This window comes from Marmota marmota, unplaced genomic scaffold, assembly GCF_001458135.2.
Source record: "Marmota marmota marmota unplaced genomic scaffold, marMar, whole genome shotgun sequence".
Taxonomy (NCBI): Eukaryota; Metazoa; Chordata; class Mammalia; order Rodentia; family Sciuridae; genus Marmota; species Marmota marmota.
Window position 1 is genome coordinate 15,431,975 of NW_025999941.1, and position 18,643 is coordinate 15,450,617.

Genomic DNA, 18,643 nt, shown 5'->3' on the forward strand with positions numbered 1-18,643 from the left:
GTGGAGTCTGCTGCCTAGGGACTGAGAGACACTGTGAGCCTTCAAATAAACTTTTCCTCCTCTAAAACTGTTCTGGTTGGGTCCTTTAGTGACAGTAGCGAAGAAGCTGACCAAAACAGGGATCATTAGTTTCCACTAGTATCCATTTTTATTATTTTTAAACCATCTGCATGGATTATTTCTTCAATTAAAATAGTTAGCAAAGAAGAAACAGACTAAAAATGGTTGAATGGATCACTTGGATTTGCAATGTAATTCTGCTACCACTTGATAGAATCAGCACACAGAAGCACTCTCCCATAGGGTACCCAGAGTAACCTCACCTAAAAAAGACAGCAATGCCACACAGGTGGCACATGCCTGTAATCCCAGCAGCTCTGGAGGCTGAGGCAGAGGCTGAGGCAGGAGGATTGTAAGTTCAAAGGCAGCCTCAGCATAAGCGAGGCCCTGAGCAACTCAGTGAGACCCTGTCTCTAAATAAAATACAAAATAGGGCTGGGGATGTGGCTCAGTGGTTGGGTGTCCCTGAGTTCAATCCCTAGTATCCCACCCCTCAAAAAAAAGACAGCACTGCTGTCTCCCCATGGAGCTTTCTCAGTCCAGCGGGGTCAGCTCTCCCTCCCGGTCTCATTGGGGATCAGTCCAGTGGAGGATGTGGGCAGAGGGCTGCCATGGTGCCCAAGGTCCATGGCGGTGAGGACTGGCATTTGCTCAGAGAGATCATGTGTGGCTTTGGAAGGCCTGGGAGGTGGGGAAGAGTTTTTCAGGCAGAGGGCCAGCCCCTGGGGAGGAGAAGCACTTGGCTCATCTGACCTGTCCAGGTGCTGGTGGCAGAGGGTGCCCAGCCAGCAGGAGGAGGCAGGCAGGCCAGCCCCATGAAGATGGTGGACGTTTCTTAGTTGTGAAGCAAGTGTCAATCATCCAATCATCCAGGAACAAGTGGCCGTGTGGTCTGGGGCAAGCTTGTGGCCTCGGCCACCGCAGAGCCTAGGGCTTCACCACTGCAGAGCGTCAGTGTGGCGTAGGGAAGGTGCCCTGGAGTTGAGCTGCCTCCATTCCTCGTCAGCTACTTAACCCCCTGGGACTCCTGTGCTTCTCTGCACCAGTGAGACTGGGGAGAAGTCCCTGCCTCGGTGGGCACACTTGTGAAGGGTCCCTGAGGGGCTGAGCCTGGCCTGTGGGGCGTGGAGGATGCACAGGCCCCTCCCTGACCTGGGGGCTCTGGGGGCCCCTCGCCTCCCACAGGAATCAGTTCTCCCATCTATACTACAAAGAATTTGAAGAACTCATGGCTTAAACTCTCCTGAGAGGACATGATGGGGAATCAGGAAAGTGCCTGTATCATCTGTATTGCTGCATTTGTAGACCATTTCCTGGGCACCCTGTGTTCTGTGCAGCCCATCTGGGGACCCAAGGGGAGTCTCCCTGAACTGGACAGTTCCATGCCTCTCTGCCAACACCCATAGGCTGGATCCTGAGAGTCTCCTGATTTTTGACATCTGCCTTCATGAGAAAAGAGAAGGAAAAGACAAAGACAGCCTGCTTCTCCCGCTCTGTGTCCCCACAGACAGAAGTGAACACCTGTCACTGCTCAAAGGAAACAGCTAAGCCCTTTCTTTCAGTCCCCTCCTTTCTGGGGAGGGACACTGTTTCTGTTCTTAGCCTTATTTACTTTTTGTTTGGCCTCCGTCTGTGATCTGTGTTTTAGAAATATGATTCCAGGGAAAACCTAGAGATGAAAGGAAGGAAAAATCACAGACACAAAGGGAAGGAAAAGGAAAGCACAGGAAGTGAGGTCTGGCTGGTCCCGCCAGGTGTGTGTGCCACGTGCATCTGGGGGTGCCCACCTTTCTCTAGATGATAGACCAGAGATGCAGAGAGGATGCCTTCAGGAGGGATTATGCAGCCAACCAATATGAATGAACTCTAAATCGTTTCCCCTAAATTTCATATATTGAAGATATGTAACCACCAACATGTCTGTATCTGGAGATACAGATAAATGAAGCCGGGCACAGTGGCACACGCCTGTAATCCCAGCAGCTTGGGAGGCTGAGGCAGGAGGATCGAGAGTTCAAAGCCAGCCTTAGCAATTTAGTGAGGCCCTAAGCAACTCAGTGAGACTCTGTCTCTAAATAAAATAATAAAATATATATTTTTAAAAAAACCTGGGGATGAGGCTCACTGGTTAAGTGCCCCTGGGTTCAATCCCCAGTGCCAATAGGAAAAAAAAAAAAAAAAAAAGCTCAACAAGGTCATAAGGATGGGGTCATAATCTGAAGGATTGGTGACCTATTTATAAAAAGAAGATGTGTCCCATCTCCCACACAGGGAGAAGGTGCCCATCTATAAATCCAGAAAAATGAACGCTTCCCAGAAAGAGAAACTTCCTCTTTTGGGGGGGTGCTGGGGATTGAACCCAGGAGCACTCAGCCACTGAGCCCCACCCCCAGCCCTGTTTTGTATTTTATTTAGAGACAGGGCCTCACTGAGTTGCTTACAAGCTCGATAAGTTGCTGAGGCTGGCTTTGAACCTTCAATCCTCCTGCCTCAGCCTCCAGAGCTGTTGGGATGACAGACTTGAGCCACAGCACCTGCCCCTTCCTGACTCTTGATTTAGGATGCTCTGGATTCCAGAACTGTGAGAGATTACATCTCCCTGGGTCAAGCCATCCAGTCTGTGGTATTTTGTTATGGCAGCCCAATACAAAATAACAAAGAAACAAATTGAAAGTATAAACAAAGAAACAAATCATTGAAAGTCTCTCTGCTGCACACTGGGTATTGGGTGGAGAACAAAATAGTTTACGTTCCTATTCCCAAGGAGCTTTTAGAATTCACTGGGGGAGACAGAGACCAAGATTTCTGAGTTCCCCCTTTCTGTCTCATCGGTGGAGAAGGTGGGCAGAGGGATGCTGTGGTGCAGATGGCAGTCAGGAGAGGGCTCTCCAGAGACTGGCATTTACTCAGGGAAGGCATCTATGCCTCTGGAAGACTTGGAAGAAGCCATGTGGGGTGATGGAACAAATTAAGCCAGCAAGTGACAAATCCAACATCTGAAAGTATTGGCTGCTGCTCGGTGCAGATCAAAAGGTGGGATGAAAAGAGAGGTGTCTCTAGGATCCCAGTGGTCCCCAAGCGGGTTGGTACCACCTCTTGGGGATGTTTCAGAACATTGTAGGACAGTTTGGTTGACAAAATAAATGAGGCTGGCATTGAATGGGTGGGGCCTGTTCAACATTCAGGGAGGAGTGAGATGCTCCTCTGGAAGGAGGAGCTGGCCTGTGTCCCACCTGACTTTTGAATACTGCCATCAGATATGAACAGGGATGGAAAAAACTGCTTACAAGAAACTCAGTCTACATTCTGCCTCCGACACTTCAAATCAAAGCATGTTTGGCATATTTCCAGCGAAATGAGGGACATTTTGCCTGGAGTTGCTCACCACTGCATTCAATCAGTTTACTGGTGCTCAGCACCACTCCATAGTGGACTTGGTAGCTGTCACCTTCACGGTGACTCTCCAGGTGGGGTCAAGCAAACTACTGCTTCTTAAGGACTAGAGTATTTTCATTTTGAAATTTTTTGGGGAGGTACTGGGAATTAAACCCAGGGGCTCTTGGCCACTGAACCCCATCCCCAGCCCTTTTCGTATTTTATTTAGAGACAGGCTCTCACTGAGTTGCTTAGAGCCTCACTAAGTTGCTGAGGCTGGTTTTGAACTTGTGATCCTCCTGCCTCAACCTCCTGAGCCTCTGGGATTACAGGTGTGTGCACCACACCTGGCTTCATTTTGAATTTTTGTTTACTACTAATTTGTCCCCCTTCCCCTGCTTTTATGCCATTATGTTAATGTTAACATTGTTAAATGAGTATATAGCTATAATCTGAGAATTGTATATGATGATAGTCAAGGGCATTACAAATTTTTGCTTATAAAGGGTGGCTGGGCCCAATGATGTTGAGAATCCCTTCTTTATCTTCTCCAATGCATACTCTTGTTAGTTCAGGTTTATAGAGGAGAACCACCTGAGGTTCAGAGAGGTTGAGGGACCTGCCCAAGGTCACACAGCTCATGTAGAGTAGAGGCTAGGATTTTCAATCCCAAACCTGGGCCTCTCAGAACTTGGCAGTGCTGCTTCTTGGCGACCTATGTGTTGGATACACAGCCAGAACACCCATTCTGTGGAGCTCTTTTGGATACCTCTTATGACAGGAGCACTTACCCGCCCGAGCTCCTTGTCCTCCAAGGCCAGGACACCTGTGCTCTCTGTGAACAGCTTCACCTTCACCGCGGGCAGTGCGTGGGTCGTGGAGAAGTCACCCTGGGTGCCCCAGCTGTGGACAAAGAATCAGAGAGGTCAGTGTGGAATCTTCCTTCTTTCCTTAGGCTGAGTAAATGCAGGATGGCCGTCACACCCTCCTGCCATCCTCCCCAAAGCTACCAGAGAGACAAAGCATTAGTTAACTTATTAGGCAAAGGCAAAGACAGATACTTAGAAACTCTCCAGGGTCTTCACAGAGCACGGTAAGGAATCACTTGGAATGAGCATGAAATCAAGTTGGTGAGAACTTTCCCCCATGTATTTGCTACAGCTACACATTATTCCAGGGCATCTATTAAAACTTTCTTTCATCTTCTGGATCTCTAGTCCTTGGAAACTAAAGTTTTAAATTTTGAGATGAGGCTTCACTTTAGCCAAAGTCTCATTGTAAATGAGACTTTGGGGAGGTGGGAGCCCCATTTCCACTGGCACTTGGAGATGAGTTTAAAAAAGAAACAAGTGACTGGGTATGGTGACACAGCCTGTAATTCCAGTGACTCTAGAGGCCGAGAAAGGAGTATCACGGGTTAGAGGCCAGCCTCAGCCATGTAATGAGACTCTATCTTAAAATAAAAAATAAAAAGGACTAGGGATTTAGTTCAGTGGTAGAGCACCCCTGGGTTCTATCCCCAGTAGCACCCCTCCACACCAAAATGGAATGAATGGAGATCTATCCTGTTAACTTGAAAGAGGGATGGAAAGTTCAAAGATAAGAATGTGGAACTGACAATCCCTGCTCTGTGTTGTGAGGATCTGCATCTCAGCCTGGTTTACCAGGAAATGGGATGGAGTGCGGGGCTTGGCTCCCATGAGTCTCTGAAGGCCCCACATAGGTGCCTCTTCATTTTCCCATCATTGTCAGACAGAGAATTCACCTTCACTCATTCTGTATCTGCAGTTAGAGAGACCTTTTGGGAGTGGTAGCTAGAGAGCACTGAGCCCTTGCCCTAAACCCTTCCATGCCTCTGCACGTGGTTTACAATCCAGACCTGCACTAGGACCTCCCAGTCATCCACTCCATTTTTACAGGCTTCTGATTCTTCTGCCTCAGGCCCATGACATGTGTGGCCCCCTCAGTTGGGAATGTCTCTCTCTACCCTACCCTTCACTTGGCTACCTCTCTGAGGCTCAGCCAACATGTCACCTTGGATGTCTGTGTATCTGTCAATCTAAATTGGTTCCAGATTGAAACCCTTTAGCATACTGTTTCATTTTGAAGCATAAATTCCTTCCTAAGATGTTTCTTTTTTATCTCTGTTAGTAGCTGCAACCTGCTAGTTTGCTTCTGTAATCACACTTGCTCAGCAGCTGTGGAAGGAACCAGAGAAAGGCAGAGGGATCAGGCTCCTTGCATGAGAAAGTCTTGAAACCTGGAAGTCTGTACTGTATAAAAGATACTGGGAGCAAAGGGTGGTGCTCACTGGGTGTGGTGTCACATGCCTGTAATCCCAACAGCCTGGGAGGCTGAGGCAGGAGGATAGCAAGTTCAAAGCCAGCCTCAGCAAAAGCAAGGCCCTAAGCAACTCAGTGAGACCCTGTCTCTAAATAAAGTACAAAAAAGGGCTGGGGATGGGGCTCAGTGGTCAAGTGCCCCTGAGTTCCATCCCTGGTACCCCTCCCCATAAAAATGGGTGGTGCTCAGCCTTTGGAGAAGACTCGGCTGAGCCAGTACCCATGCTAAATAAGCCTTGCTCTTCTGCATCTCCAAGGGCCATTTGTCTCTTTCCAGCGCCATGATTTTCTGTAACAATTTCTCATTTCACATTCTAGCAATCATTGGGTCTGCTTAACTTGTGTGATAGTTTAATAGCAGAACCCGTGCATACTCTGTAAGCTCTAGGACTGCAGGGACCATATATGTTTGGTGCATATTGAATACTCAGAACTCAGCACAGTGCCTGACACACAGGAGATGTGATAAATGTTTGCTGAATGAATAAATGATGCAAAATGTATATTCATTTACAGAACTAGGAAAGAGTAGAGCTACATTTTATATGGAACTTTTTCACTTCCCCTCATTAAAATAATTTCTATATTGTAAAATATTTATTAAAACATTATTTAAATGACATCATAATATCACACCTATGGATACATTATAGTTTTTTTCTTTTTAACCCTGGTTCTTTCATTGAAATTCAGTTGGATATTAGCTTTTGATTTTATCACTAATTATTTCTTTGGGATACAGACCCAGAAGAGAGACATCTCTTCATTCACCAGCAAACGTTCAGAGCTCTTACAATATCGCAGGAACTGTGCACATACATAGACACTGTCAAGTCTTGGGATACCTGTTTCCAAAAACCTTTCCAGGAAGGCAGTGACTATCTTCTCCATCTGGGTGTGAGAGCACTAATCAAAGGGTCTCCTCCTGGCCCACCCTGGCGTCATTCCTCACCTATCTTCTGCCCTGTTTTGTCATTATTAGGTTCATGGTATTTCTTTGGCGACTAGTGAGCTTGATATCTTACCCTGTGCTTGTTGGTTGTTTGTATCTCTTCCTGTGTCAACTGTGGAAACCTAACTCCTAGTCTCACTGTTGCACTCCACCAAGTTGATTCCGTTGACTGAACTAAAAGACAGAGAGTGTCTATGGGGAGTCAGCAAGTGAGCCTCAGACTGTGGGGAGCCAGGTGCCCCAATGAGAAACCACAACAGTCACAATGGCAACAGGGAGCAGACACGGAGGCGGGCCCAAGACTGAGCAGAGAGACAGGTTCCAAGCCCAGCCGCAGAGTGGCTCAAGTACAGACAGAAACTCCTACTGATGGTTTGTCAGATTCTGCAGCACGTCCCTAAGAGAAGGGGACCTCTGTTCTAGCTAAGGTCACATAACAAGGTTTTGAACCGGACATCTTTAGCTCAAACCTTGGCTTAGTTACAATGTAAACTTGGGTATCTGGGACAAGTGAATTAACATTCCTGTACTTCAAGTTCCTCAGCTATAAAATAAGCTCAGTTCACAGAGTAGTTGTAAAGGCTCAGAACAAGTGGGGAAACCAACAAATTTTGGCTACCTTCTTTACCCAAATTAACTGTGTGCTTGAATAAAGCAGGTGTCATTTACATTTGTGTCATCTATCTAATACATGTTTGTCCAGCACGTCTTAAGTGTTGAACCCCACACAAATAAAGCAAGATGGACACTGACATTCCTACTACACAGGTAAATGCAATTACGACAGCTGCCCTATGACAGGTGAGAAAACTAAAGAGAAACGCAAGGTCTGTTTTATTCCAGGGAATCGTGACCGAACTGGAGAAAAAGGCAAATCTCTTAATTCCCAAGTTATAGTTCTTACTGATATTATTGTCATAATTGTCAGTGATAAGCCTTACTAGTGATCAGCAGTATTGATGACAAAGTGACTATTCATTTATTATTTGTGATTAATTAGACTATCAGTCTCTTTGAGCCTTCATCACACTGGGTCCTGGGGATGAGAAAACATGCACCTGGAAGCCAAAAGGGTTCTGGAATGAGAAGCTTTACACTACGCCATACACGTGACAGAAGTCCAGTGTCCCGGGGGGGCATACCACCCTGTATCCTCATGATACTGTCTTTGGCCTGGTTTGTAAGGATCTCCTGGCCTGCTGAGCACTTTGCCTGAAGTCCTGTTGCCACCCAAGCATGCTCTGCTCCTTAGGCAGGTAAATGTAACGTGACTCAGACTCCAGGGTAATGCAAGGCTACTGAGGTCCTGCCCACTGGACAGAATTCAAGCCACGGGAAGTTACCTGACAGCCTCCTGCAACCTGACACCAAGTCACTTTTCCTTTTTACCAGGTCTGCAGCAATATTTTTGTCTTTCTGCCACGAGCCTTGGTTCACCCAAATTATCTATCAGACTTAGACATAGTGAGCTGGCCCAGGGAAGCCGACATAAGGAGACCCTCTAGCCTAATCAGGACAGGCTATGTAATCTTTGGGACCCTGTGCAAAGTAAAAACACATGAAAAAAAAATGCTATGAAAGATTCTTTTCCTCCGCTCAAACGCATGCTTCATTATCACTGGATGTTACTTACGAACATACCTTCAGAGGTACCATTAGCAAGAATTGCAATGTGGAAAAAAAAAAAAAGAATTGCAAGATGGCAACAAACCAGATGTGGGTCCCTTATAACTGGTGCAGCTGTGTGGTCGCATGCCCATAAACCCAGCTCTGAGCCAGATGCCACTCCACTGGTTAGCCTGGACCAACATCGGCCATGAAAGTGGGAATCGTTTGCTCCTAGCTGGTCATCGGCTTCTGTGGAAGCCATTTCTGGCTCCTTTGTGTCAATGATTCTTGGGAGAATCTGCCAGGCTTAATTATCCTTTTCTGTCCCTCTCCCTTTAGAGGGAAAAAGTCAGAAAAATGTCCATTCTTTGTCTGTTCTAGCTACAGAGAGACCTGGATTTCTTTTTTCTTTTTAAATAGTAAGACAGCAAGGATCTATCCAGATTACTGTGTTCAAGGCACAGATACTTATCTCTAGTGTCTACAGTCATGGGTACATTACGTCTTTTGCAACCCTCTTAGCAGTCTATGAGATGTCCACTGAGGCTCACAGAGTCTAGGGAGTGTGCCCCAGGTCACACACAGGGAGTGAATGGCAGCCTGATTTCACGTTCTGAGACTGTCACCACACTGCCACCCTGGGTCCTTTTTGTCTTTGCAGTGAATAGCAGTTTCTGTTTAAGATTGCCGGGACTCGGGGCCACTCTGACTTCTAACTGTGGATTTATTTCCCATGTTCAATACACCTTATAGAGTGCAACATTGGTCGTAGACAAATTAGCCAGGGAAGGAAGCATCAGAAACCTTGGTCTTTGGTGGGACCACACATGAATAAATGATCTATTTCTCAATGCTGCTTGTTTCTCTGCCCATCTCTTTCCTCTTGCTGTAGCCACGAAGATGAATTTCTCTTTTAGTGAAAATTTTCCAGGATTGGAAGGCAATTGCAATTTTTTTTTTTTTTTTGGTACCAGGGATTAAACCAAAGGCACTTAACCACTGAGCCACACCCCCAGCCCTTTTTAGTATTTTATTTAAAGACAGGGTCTCACTGAGTTGCTTAGCACCTCCCTAAGTTGCTAGACTGGCTTTGAACTCACCATCCTCCTGCTTCAGCCTCCTGAGCCACTAGGACTACAGGCGTGGGCCATGGCACCCGTATAGGATTGCATTTTGATTTGAGAAGATTAGCAGTTGATAATGTTTATTGCAAGCCCAGGCTGGAACAGGTAGCTAACTTTTCTCTGAACACAAGGTAGAAAAAGTAAAATGGGTTAGGTCTCCTTCTTCTATGTTTCTATCATATCTGCCTCTTTATGGGAAGCTTATAAAGATGTTAAAAATGGCCACCAATTATTGAGTGCTTATGGTTTGCCAGACTCTGGGATTAGGGTTTATCATGGATTATCTCATTTAATCTTTCTGACAGGTCAACAAAATACATTCCTTTTTATACCCCCTTTACAAATAGAAAGACTTGGGTTTGAGAAGGTTAAATAACTGGGCCCGGATTTCAGGAACTGGGCTTTGAAATCAGAATTTCTAATCTCAAAGTCGATGCATTGAACCATAGGCCTTTTTATGCTCTAGGTAACTCCCAACACAGTATTCAAGTATGGTTTGGCAATGATCTGTGCATTCATCTGTCTCCTTCTCTCCAGGGTGAATACCTTGGGGTAGAAATAATTTTCTTAAAACCCTGTACTCTGCACAGGGCCTGACACACAATAAATATTTATTTAGTAATAAATTCAGAATATCCATGTCACAAAATTCAGGGGCTGGCGGAGAGATGGGATAACCAAGGATGTGACCGATTCCTTCAACAGAGTACTTCTATCTCCTTGAAGACTTGATATTTGTTAGGATCAGCCCAAGTCTTTGGAGTGCATGCAGTGAATGCTCTGAATGTGATCGCTCTCTGAGGAGCCAGGGATGAGCCTTTGAGCTCAGACAATGGTTGTCTCATGAGGCCAAAGGCCCGCAGCTCTGTGGATACCAATAGCTCCAATGCTAGGAAATGCTACCAGGTCATACAATGAGCTATTGTTCTGACATCTGGTCTTTCCACACACAAGAACATAAGCAAAGACCATGGAAATGCCCACCCACGTGGTACCTCCAAATACCAAGGTGTGTGTATTAAGATGTGTCTATTCTAAATAAATAATTTTTGTAAAAATTTGGAGACTAAATAGATGAATAGCACAGCGGACTACAAGTACCACATGGCCTTAGATGACAGACACTCTAACTTCTGTTGCTTAGGGGTTAAGCCTCTAATGAGCTTTTCATTGAAGAAGTCTTTTCTTAATGTCTACCATGAGCAAATTACTCTATGAGGTAGTCTTGCAGGTCCAAAAGGGTCCTCATGTTTATGACATTCCACTTTGGGAGATCCCATGTGTAGATAGTGGTAACACTTAAAAGATAGTGAGCCTCAGGTTTTACACATTTTTAAAATTTGTTTATTTTATTTGTTCTAGTTAGTTTCACATGACAGTAGAATGCACTTTGACACGTCATACATAAATGGAGTTTAACATCTCATTCTTCATGTTGTACATCATGTAGAGTTACCATGGTCATGTAATCATAAATGCACATAGGGTAATGTCCGATCCATTCTACCATCCTTCCTACCCCGTATTAACTCCCCTCCCTTCACTCCCCCTCTCTAAGCCAAAGTCCCTCTATTTTTCCCTAGCCATCCTCTTATGAATTGGCATCCACCTATCAGAGAAAACATTTTGCCTTTGGTTCTTTTTATTGGCTTATTTTGCTTAGTGTGATAATCTCCAGCTCCATCTCCTTACCAGCAAATGCCATCATTTCATTCTTCTTTAAGATTGAGTAAATATTCCATTGTGTATACAGACCACATTTTCTTTATCCATTCATCTGTTGAAGGGTATCTAGGTTGGTTCCATAGCTTAGCTATTGTGAATTGAGCTGCTATAAACACTGATGTGGCTGTGTCACTATATGTGCTGATTTTAAGTCCTTTGGATATAAACCTAGGAGTAGGATAGCTGGGTCAAATGGTGGTGCCATTCCTAGTTTTCTGAGGAATCTCCATACTGCTTTCCATAGTGGTTGCACTAATTTGTAATCCCACCAGCAATGTAGGAGTGAACCTTTTCCCCACATCCTCAACAACATTTATTGTTGCTTGTATTCTTGATGATTGCCATTCTGACAGGATGAAATCTTAGTGTAGTTTTGATTTGCATTTCTCCCATTGCTAGAGATGTTGAACACTTTTTCATATATCTGTTGATTGACTGTATTTCTTCTGTGAAGTTCCTGTTCAGTTTCTTAGCCCATTTATTGATTGGGTTTTTTGTTTTGCTTTTTTTTTGTGTTGAGTTTTTTTGAGTTCTTTATATATCCTGGAGATTAATGCTTTATCTGAGGTGCATATGGTAAAGATCTTCTCCCATTCTGTAGGCCCTCTCTTCACGTTCTTGATTGTTTCCTTTGCTGTGGAAAAGCTTTTTAGTTTGATTTCATTCCATTTATTGATTCTTGATTTTACTTCTTGTGCTTTAAGAGTCTTGTTAAGGAAGTGATTTCCTAAGCTGACATGATGGAGATTTGGGTCTACTTTTTCCTCCATTAGGCACAGGGTCTCAATCTAGTGCCTAAGTCCTTGATCCACTTTGAGTTGAGTTTTATACCAGGCAAGTGATAGGGGTTTAATTTCATTTTGCTACATATGGATTGCCAGTTTTCCCAGCACCATTTGTTAAAGAGGCTATCTTTAACCAATGTATGTTCTTGGTGTCTTTTTCTGGAATGAGATAACTGTATTTATGTGGATTTGTCCCTGGGTTTCCTATTCTGTACCATTGGTCTATGTGTCTGTTTTGGTGCCAATACCATGCCATTTTTGTTACTATAGCTCTGTAGGATAATTTAATGTCTGGTATTGTGATGCTTCCTGCTTTACTTTTCTTGCTAAGGATTGCTTTGGCTATTCTGAGTCTCTTATTTTTCTCAATGAATTTCATGATTGCCTTTTCTATTTCTATGAAGAATGTCATTGGGATTTTAATAGGAATTGCATTAAATCTGTATGACGCTTTTGGTAGTATGGTCATTTTGACAATGTTAATTCTGCCTATCCAAGAGCATGGGAGATATTTTCATCTTCTAAGGTCTCCTTTAATTTCTTTCTTTAGTGTTCTGTAGTTTTCACTGTAGAGGTATTTCATATCTTTTATTAGATTGAATCCCAAATATTTTATTTTTTTGAGGCTATTGTGGGTGGGGTATTATTCCTAATTTTTCTTTCAGTGGATTTATTGCTGATGTATAGGAACATGTTTGATTTATGGGTGTTAATTTTATATCCTCCTACTTTGCTGAATTTATTAGTTCTAGAATTTTTCTGGTGGAACTTTTTGTGTTTCCTAAATATAGAATAATATCATCAGCAAATAGTGATAGTTTGAGTTCTTGTTTTCATATTCATATCCCTTTAATTTTTTTCTTCTAATTGCTCTGGCTAGAGTTTCAAGGATAATGTTGAATAAAAGTTGTAAAAGAGGGCATCCCTGTTTTGTTCCAGTTCTTAGAGGGAATGCTTTCAATTTTTCTCCATTTAGAATGATGCTGGCCTTGGATTTAGCATATATAGCTTTTACAATGTTGAGGTATGTTCTTACTAGCCCTAGTTTTTCTAGTGTTTTGAACATGAAGGGTGCTGTGTTTTTTAATCCAATTTAATCTAATTTCATTCTATTATCATCTGTTAGAATGCAGGGTATTATCTCTATTTTTTTTTTTTTGGTATTTGTTAAGAGTTGCTTTGTGGCATAGGAAATGTTGTATTTTTGAGAAGGATCTGTGTGCTGATGAGAAGAAGGTATATTTGCTCATTGATGAATGAAATACTCCATATATGTCTGTAAAGTCTAAATTATTGATTGTATTATATAGTTTCATAGTTTGTTTGTTTGTTTTTGTTTGGAGCATCTAACTAGTGGTTAGAGAGGTGTGTTAAAGACATCCGGTATTATTGTGGTGTGGTCTATTTGATTCTTGAAATTGAGAAGGGGTTGTTTGATGTATGTAGCTGCTTCATTGTTTGGGGCATAGATATTTATGATTATTATATCTTGTTGATGGATGATTCCTTTAGACAGTATTAAATTTCCTTCTTTGTTCCTTCTGATTAACTTTGGCTGGAAGTTCACTTTATCTGATATGAGGATGGAAACCCCTGCTTGTTTACATGGTCCATGTGAGTGATACGTTTTTTCCCCATCCTTTCACCTTCAGTCTATGGATATCTTTGCCTATGAGGTGAGTTTCTTGGAGATAGCATATTGTTGGATCTTGTTTTTTAATCCAATTTGCTAGTCTATGTCTTTTGCTTGATGAGTTTGGGCCATATATGTTCAAGGTTATTACTGAGATATGATTTGTATTCCCAGTTATTTTGGTTTATTGCTGCTTTTTAACTTGAATTAGTTTCTCCTTTGCTGGTTTTCACTTTTTTTTTTTCATTTCATCTTCATAGAATACTTTGTTGAGAATGTTATATAGTGCAAGCTCTCTAGTAAATTCTTTTAATGTTTGTTTATCATGGAAGGTTTTTATTTTGTCTCCAAATCTGAAGCTTAATTTTGCTGGATACAGAATTCTTGGTTGGCATCCATTTTTCTTTAAAAGCTTGTTGTACGTTATTCCAAGACCTCCTAGCTTTGAGGGTCTGGGTTGAGAAATAGGCTGAGATCCATATTGGTTTTCCCCTATATGTAATCTGGTATTTTTCTCTATATATCCTTATTTAAAATTCTATCCTTATTCAATATGTTAGGCATTTTCATTATAATGTGCTTTGGTGTGGATCTGTTGTAATTTTGTATATTTGGGGTCCTTTAGGCCTCTTGTATTTAATTTTACATTTCATTCGTTAGGTTTGTATGCTCTTCTTGGTTCATGGCATGGAGCCACCAAGGAAGTGACCCCTCTATTCTGCCGTCGTCCTTCTTCTCCCAGTTTTTACATCTTAAACTGGGGTTAAGAAGAAAGGATATGTTGGATGCAGTGGTGCACACCTGTAATCCCAGCAGCCTGGGAGGCTGAGGCAGGAGGATTGCAAGTTCAAAGCCAGACTCAGCAACTTAGCAAGGCCCTAAGCAACTCAGTGAGGACCTGTCTCTAAATAAAATACAAAATAGGGCTGGGGATATGGTTCAGTGGTTAAGCACCCCTGAGTTTAATCCCTGGGGCCAAAGTAGATAAATAAAATAATATAAATAATTAAATAAAATAAAGAAGGAAGGATATATTGGGAATGAGCTATTGTGCATACCATGTTTAACTCAATACCTGACACACAGAATTCATGGAAGAATGTAAGTGTTCAGTTTAGGAATACAGACAGGAGTTGGTGAACTTTGGCTTAGGGGTCAAGTTTGGCTAACTGCTTATAGCCATGCTCATGAGCCAAGAATGGTCTTTACATTTTTTAAATGGCTGAATCAACTAAGAATAATCAAATAAAAATGATACATTCTCACCTACGAATATTATCTGAAATTTGAAATTTCATGCCCATCAATAAAGTTTTATTAGCACATTCACATTAGCTCATTCACTCATTGTCTATGCCCATCTTTATATTCCAGCGGGAGGGCTGAGTCTCTGCCACATACAGCACATGGCCAATAACCCCCAAACCTGTCCTGTCTGGTCCCTTCTAGAAAAAGTTTTCAGAATCCTGTTATAAACAGTAAAATCAGGCCAGGTGTGGTGGTGCACACCTGTCATCCCAGCAACTTGGGACGCTGAGGCAGGAGGATCACAAGCTCAAAGCCAGCCTCAGCAAAATCGAGGCCCTAACCAACTCAGTGAGACCCTGTCTCTAAATAAAATACAAAATAGGGCTGGGGATGGGGCTCAGGGATCAAGTGACCCTGAGCTCAATTTCCAGTACCTTCACCCCCCCCCCCCCGCCAAAAAACCAGTAAGATCATCTGCTAAGACTAATGAGAATTTTCTTTTCATTAGCAGAAGTATGCTCACCCAGCACATCTACAAAGACCAACTGTAAACCTGCACTTGGAAGAACAGCTCCCCCCGGGGGATCTAACGTGCTGCTCATAATTCTTCATGGAATTCTTTCCAGCATTCCTGGCATATTAATAAATTGGGGCTTAGGTACTAGAACGTTTCAGACACATGGTGTCCAAATGTTGCTTTGAGATCTACTCTAGCAGGCTGACTCATTGAGTCACACTACATCATTATTAATATCAAATAATAAACATGAGTAGCAGATAATTTATATTCCAACATGGTGTGTGTGTGGGGGGTGCCTTTAAAGTCACAGCACATTATTTCTGCAAATCTACCAAACAGGGCCACTGCTTTGAAAGTGAGCACTTTGATCTGCCGAGAAAATGAGGGAAAAGCCAAGAGAGATCCACGGTGTAAAGCAACCTCGTACTGTGTGTTTGCAGAGAGCATCTGCTCGGCTGCAGTGCATTTCTGTTTACTATTTAAAGCCTCTTATTTGCGGAAGCCTCCTCGGACCATATGTTATCAACAAATGTCGCTAATCAAATACACACAGTAATTTCCATTAGAATTTTCTCCCCACGAACAAAAAAAATAAAAATAAAAATAAAAATAACTTGCCACAAAGGGAATATACCTCCCCAAATGACAGTAAACAGTCACCACAAACCTTTGACAACAGAGTGATATTGACAAATGTCTGGGTAAGCCAGGAACACAGCCATGTTAGACACATCGGGACTCTTGGAGGATTGGGGTTTGTGCAGGTTGGTGCTGGGGGCGTTGGGAGGGGGCGATGTCATTTGTTGCCATGGTGATGCTCAGCATCAGGCCATAATTCATGCCGAAGACTGGATTTGCATGTATTCAAGGTATATGGCTCATGTGAGCAGGGTGTGAAATCTGTGCAGTTCCTAAAATGAATTGTGGGCTTTCCAAAGAGAGAGATGTCATTTCTAGGAACAAAAGTGTTCAGGTCTTGGTGCTAAGAGAAAAAGGGAATCATTGCACGGTGGCAACTGCATTAAAATCTTTTGGTTTGCTTTTCAGCTGGACCGCACCGTCTCCTACTCCAAACAGATCCGCTGTGGGACTGCAGTGCGTCTGTTGTGATTTGGGGCCTTTGGTGTACTAGGAAGCTAAGGCACCGCTTACCTATGTAAGTGAGGCATTTGAGGTACAGAGACTGGGTTTTCTGAGAGGCAGAAAGACCAAGACCTCCATTGGCTTCCTTGACATATCCACCGGAACATCTCCACTCCAGGAATCTGAAACTGATGTGTCCAAACCTCAGCTGGAACTTTCCTCAGTGGCCTCTGTTTTTCGAAGGCTTCCCCAATTTAGTCAAAGGAACTGCTGGCCACCCAGACCTCATTGTTGTGTTCTTCTCTGGGCCCCCCTGGACCCCCATCACCAGATCCTTCAGGTCTTGTACCTATATCACACATCTGACCATTGCTATGAAGAAGAATAAAGGGGAAAAGAGAGGTTGAGAGGACTGAGACGAGGGTGGGGGAGACTGAGGTAGGACGGCCAGGTAAAACCACACCAAGAAGTAATAAAAACCTGCAGGAGCCAGGTGCTGTGGCGCATGCCTGTAATCCCAGAGGCTGGGGAGGCTGAGGCAGGAGGATCATGGGTTCGAAGCTAGCCTCAGAAAAGTAGCAAGGCCCTAAGCCACTTAGAGAGACCCTGTTTCAAAATAAAAAATAAAAGGGCTGGGAATGTGGCTCAGTGGTTAAGTGTTGCTGGGTTCAGTCCCTAGTACCAATAAACAAAATAAAGTATGTCTTCTAATTTTTGCTGAAAGCAAATTTTGCTAACATCCTGGGAAAAAGGAACCAAGCACCAGCAGCAACCTCTGCTCGGGTCAGTGGAGATCCTCTGTGTCTACCTGTCCAACTCCCGGTTGGTGCTGGTTTGTCTTGTGGGCTCACTTCTCTGATGGATCTCAGAAGAGCTGCTGCGATTCAGCTTGTTCAGCTCTTTCTTGGGTTGCGGGAGGGGAATGAGGACTTCTGAGCTCCTCAGATGGCTGGGCAGGAAACCGGAAGTCCAACAGAGAACAGAGCCTGGATATTTTGAGAGTTTGGCATGCATTATTCATTGAAGGATGACTCATAGGAAAAAAAAATACAGGTGGTCAACAGGAAAATAAAAAATTCCCAACTAAGTCACGTGGTAGTGTGGGGAGGACCTGTCTGAAGCTAAAATCACAGAGATCAGGGTTCATCACAGGGTTTAAATGACAGTGTCTCTTTCTCTGAAGTGGAACTTACAGTGAGGCCTCTAAAGATGTCCTATCCTGGTGGAAGGAGGTGAGCTGTTGTCATTGGGCATGGTGGCTCTCTCTTTCCCATCAAGAATTCTGCATCTTGCTGGGCACAGTGGCCCACACCTGTAATCCCAGTGGCTCTGGAGGCTGAGGCAGGAGGATCTTGAGTTCAAAGCCAGCCTCAGCAATCTAGCGAGGCCCTAAGCCACTCAGTGAGACCCTGTCTCTAAATAAAATACAAAATAGGGCTGGGGATGTGGCTTAGTGGCCTAGTGCCCCTGAGTTCAATCCCAGGTACCAAAAAAAGAAAAAAGAATTCTGCATCTCCATCACCTAGCTGACTTCCTCCAAAAATCTGTACTTTCCAGTTTGTGAGGATCTTCAGAGAAAACGAACTGCTCCCTGAAGAGCAGGGAGAGTATTTCATTCATTTTTTCCTGTCAGTGACTCAGCCAACCAACTCTTAATTTCCAACACTGCTTGTTTTCTCATAATAGCTTTTGTAACTCGATCTGGTTATTATAGTTGCAACCTGTGATTCCCATAAAAACCTGGGAGGCTGTCTCACTCACTAGCTGTGTCTTTGGAAGTGGAATCAGTCTCAGGACACCTTAAAGCTTGCAGCTGACACAAGGGTGCAATAGAATCCACACTGCAGACAGCTGGCCAAGGCTCTCAAGAGGCCTGGGCCAGGGGAATCACAAAATGCGGTGCACATCCCAAGGCACTGCAATCAGTCCCACTGAGAGTTTGACCCAAATGAGGAAAAACAACTGGGAGAGGCAGAGACCTAGACTCTGAGTTGAAAAAAGTCCTGAGGATCACTTGGGGAGACTCCTCATCTACAAATGAGGAAGCTGGTGCATTGGGGAAGGATCGTGCAGTCAGACTCTTCTGTTTCTGTCACCAGAGTGTGTTATAAACTACCTAAGTTTATTGACCTCTCAGGTCTTGGTTTTCATGTCTGTATAATGGACACATTGATAGCTTCTATCTTAC

At 43.6% G+C, this 18,643-nt stretch overlaps 1 protein-coding gene across 1 annotated transcript in view; it reads right to left on the reverse strand.

Moving 5' to 3' along the window:
* Positions 1-18,643, reverse strand: part of Cadps (calcium dependent secretion activator) — a 468,098-nt gene that overhangs the window by 197,309 nt on the left and 252,146 nt on the right. Inside the window, 1 exon segment of the mRNA XM_048801213.1 lies at positions 4,227-4,338. Within this exon segment, the coding sequence (XP_048657170.1) occupies positions 4,227-4,338 (112 nt within the window).